Genomic DNA, 4,286 nt, shown 5'->3' with positions numbered 1-4,286 from the left:
ATTGTTTTAGACACAAGTATATCAGTTCATTTGATCATAGGAATGATCAGTTTTGGCATGTGAAAATGTACACCATGCAATATGAGCTAGGTAGCTTGCTAGCTACGTTCCGACTTCAATGTATTTCTAGTCTTCTACGTATCATCAGTCGCAGTGGCGGATCCATGATTTAAAGAAGGGGTGGGCTTGAACTTTGGCCGAAGGCAAATTATTTTTTTTTTTTTTTTCAGTACAACCATGCAAAGTGTAGGAGTTACAACCAAAACTTACCATTTCAGATTCTATATAAGAAGGAGATAGAAGGAGATTATGCCTAATTTTTATAGGTGAGTGGAGGCGGAGGGCCGGAGGCGAGTCGTCGCTATCTGGGAGGACCGGAGGAGGCCGGGAAGAAGGGGATTATGGTGGAGCCGTGGAGGACTGGAGGGGAGTGGAGGTGGAGCCGCGGAGGGAAAGAGGGATAGCCGGATAGGTCATAGGTGAGTGACTGAGTGGAGGCGGAGTGGAAGAGCAGGAGCATCAGAGCAGGGAAGACTTTTAGACTTAAGTGTTTAAGTTGATTAGTTGAAGGACTCCTTTGGGTGGATGAGGGATTGAGTGATGATTGTGGACTTGGGTAGTTAGTGGGGTGGGTTGGGCTTGGTCACTTGGTGGTTGGGCATATATGATATATCATCCCAAAAAAAAATATATCTATACCTAGGTTTTTTTTTTCCCCCAATTTTTTTGGTTGGGCTTGAGCCCCACCCACTTGTGAACTGGATCCGCGCAATTCGGTCGGATCACCACCAGCACCTAGCGAGATTGACGATTCGAACGTTGAACCGATTCGATCGGAACTATACGATGACACGGCCCAGGAGCCCGAGCAAAGCAACACTAATTAAAGCCATGCAACCATCAGTGACCACCACAGATATATCTAAAACGAAGGTAGCTAACTCGACGAGATACCCCAGATATGATTTGCCAAAGCTAGTGATCGGTCGGCCTCGATCTAGCGTTTATTGATAGGTCTAACTGGGTAAACTCTTATTTTCTTGACCTTACTATTTGAGCCAGGGAGGCAATATATAGCATCATATATATTCCAGTTTGCCGTCCTAAAAGAATAAGAGTATATCCATGAAGAGAAATCGTCCCATATATAACACGGCCAGGAAAGGCTCTATATGAGGCAGCTAGCATACGTAAAATATTTGATTGTTCCAACTTCCAAGCACATTTCTTAATTGCCCCGGCCCCATGTAAAACATGAAATGGTTTTGCCCACTGGAAAGAGATCGAGTGCTAGAATACATAGCTAGTTTGATAGGGAAAATGACCATTTGTTTGATATAATTAAACAAGAAATCAGAGGAAGAAATTGGGAATCAATTCAATCAAATGCTTAATTTATTGACGTTGTACGTGTAGTTCAAATCAAACTTGGCGTAATACTTGAAGCAGTCAGAAGGTTAAAATCCAACATGCAGTTTGTTTTTTGGATGGTGAATCCGACACGCAGTTATAATATGAAAGACTATTAGAGAACTGATCGTGAACTTTTTTCTTCTTTAATTTAATTTAAATTTTATAGTCTTTCATGTGAATTACTTTGATTAGAAGTGTTGTCAAATGATTTTGATAACATATAGATCATTCAACCTTAAATCAAAAGAGGGGGAAAAAAAAAGGGGAAAAACTAAAGGGCTAGTATAGGTCTAGTACCTTCTTGACAAAAGGAAGAAGCTATTACCTACTACGATCATTTTGTAATCGTCTTTTATGTTTTTTTTTTTTTTCCCAAGATTAAACAACGACTTTCTTTAAGTCTTTCACAAGTACTTAATTAGAAGGGTGTTAGAAGTTGGTCATTTTGTTCATGGGGAAGTTAATTAAGAACGAGGAACTAGAGTTTGCCTCAAGGATGAGGCCCCCAAGGCTGACAGCTTTAAAACCCTAAGGCCAAAGCCAACATGGATCGGATGAGGTTGAATTTTATTTGTTGTTAAACGAATTGAGAACACCTGAATTACATGAAGTGCAGTAAACGCAATAGCACACTGAACACTAGAACCACACACACCCAAAAGTACACAGCACGCGGGAGCCTCCATGGACTTGAGACAGAGGGAATAACCTGGCCACCAATAAAGGATGCCTGGTTTTGGTAATCGAATTTGTAGGCATTAATCCCAGTGAAAAGACCATCATCCATGGTTTTGGTAACGGTTCGGCCGTCAGTGAGAATGTCACGCTGAGTGTAGGAGAAAGGCACATCGCAGGAAGCCCTTGAAGCTATGAGACTCACCTTCATCTTAGATAATGGTGGCACGACAACAGCATAATTGGCCTCCCTGGTCTGTTCAACTGTGGTAGTTTGTCCCCACTGGTATGCTGTTGTAGACTCAACGGAGAGTTCGATCTTTCCGTCAAGAATCAGAGGAATAGAGTTGACTTGGAGAGTTGTGTTAACACCCAACTTCAATGAAACACTGCTATTCCAGCTACGTGTCCTAGAGTCTTTCTCTGCAAAGCTGAGGCTGATAGTGGAGTCTCTGTTTGGGCTGTTGTTAACTGCGACAGCTGTGTCCATTTCTATGACCTGCTCGTTGTAGATCCTGGAGTCGGAGAGTCGGAAATTGATATTGTAGATGTTCCTCGAAAGAACAAGCTCTTCCACCACCAGCTTTGACTCTTTACAGATATTACGGTAGGCGGCGTTGAGACAGTTGGTTTTGTACTCGGTGGTGAGTCCACCGCAGAAATTGTTGTTGCCCAAGTTGCGAAGAGCAATGACATTGTCTTGGATTCTGACAGGCCAAAACAAAGTGTCGTCGGACATGTTTTCGGTTGATGCATCAGCCCATATCCAGTTAGGGCTACGCCTCCAGAATTTGGCATAGTGCCCGTCCTTTATACGAAGGCTTCCATTAGCAGTGACAAACAACTCCTTGGCCACCAGTGGATCTCCAACATCCAAATTGGACTCGAACCTCTGATATGGGTGTTTTTCGATCCAGCGGGAACAGAGGTATTTGCCATCTTCAAAGGATTTGAAGGCCACCCGTGGCGGAAGTATCACCAGCGTTTCCCAGTCAACAACTTGGAAAACATCGCCGCTGCCTGCTCCTAGGTGCAAAGCAAGCTCCACTGTACCCTCACGCTTCCACAAGGATGTGAACCTCCGGCGTTCGACGTGGAAAAATAGGACCTGTGATTCGCCTACTGCAAACCTAGGCTCGAACAAGGTGCATGAGCTTTTTGATTGGTCTTCCTCTGGCTTGTCTGCCGACGCAACGATCCATATGTTATCCCTGGAGGTCTGGCATGTCACCCAGTACTTGTTGTTGTAGCAGCATCTTATATGCACCAATCCAGTCCCAGTACTAGCCCTCTCCACTTCAAACTTGGCCTTTGGATTCACAACTTGTTCTGTATTGCAACTCATGAACCCTGCTGGTACGAGTGGAATATCTTTTGTTAAGCTCAGGCATTTGTGGTTCGAGGAGGATTTCAGCACTACAAGTCTTGGAAGCCATGCCATGTTGTATACTTTCGCTAACACTAATATCAATATTGTATGTTTTTGGATGATGTAGCTTTTACAAGCTAATCAACAAACGCTCACACTCGAACTCACAAGAAATTAACAGGAATAACAACAAAGCAATTAAAAGAAGTTTGATAGAGAACAAAGCTATTGCTTTCTATATTGATCAACTCTATGAGTTTTTAGTATATATGCTCCCAACACGCCTGCAGTTAGAAGGCGGGCAGGTACTTTATTGGTTCAGGTTTATATTCCATACGTTTGGTATTGATTCCTGAAGAGAATATTGTATATATGTTTTGTATCTGTCTGTTCTTTTTCTTAAAGTTAAAGATGGGTGTCTGAATGGTACGTAGTTGGGGTCGATTTGGAGAGAATAATGAACACAGTTTAGCGTTTTTTTTTTTTTTTTTTTGATAACAACACAGTTCAGTGTTGGTTTTATTTCTATTTAATATGATGGCAATACCCTAGCAGTTTAGACATTTGATGGCTTTCACTCCGAGAAACACCAAATAGTTTTCCTAGTGCCTCTCTTGATATGGCACCATTGAGGTTTTGGAATTGCAAGATACTACATCTCTGGTGAATGGTGTCATCACTAGCTACCTCTTTACCCGTCACTTACAGTTTTACAAGGTCTGATTTTTAGATATGGAACATTGGATCCTCTACGTATCCCTAGTCTTACCTTAGAAGGCCACTCAAAAGGAGTGAATTGTTCTTAATTCATTCGCAGTAATAAGACGTA

At 42.3% G+C, this 4,286-nt stretch overlaps 1 protein-coding gene across 1 annotated transcript; it reads right to left on the bottom strand.

Moving 5' to 3' along the window:
• Positions 1 to 2,014: 2,014 nt before the first annotated feature.
• On the bottom strand, positions 2,015 to 3,529 carry LOC101312396. Its single transcript, XM_004308574.1, has one exon. The coding sequence runs from the start codon at positions 3,527 to 3,529 to the stop codon at positions 2,015 to 2,017; it is 1,515 nt and encodes a 504-aa protein (XP_004308622.1).
• Between the last annotated feature and the right edge of the window lie 757 nt (positions 3,530 to 4,286).

Source organism: Fragaria vesca, linkage group LG7, assembly GCF_000184155.1.
Source record: "Fragaria vesca subsp. vesca linkage group LG7, FraVesHawaii_1.0, whole genome shotgun sequence".
In the NCBI taxonomy this organism is placed as follows: domain Eukaryota; kingdom Viridiplantae; phylum Streptophyta; class Magnoliopsida; order Rosales; family Rosaceae; genus Fragaria; species Fragaria vesca.
The sequence above is the reverse complement of the archived record's forward strand: the minus strand, read 5'-3'. Positions and strand labels throughout refer to the sequence as shown.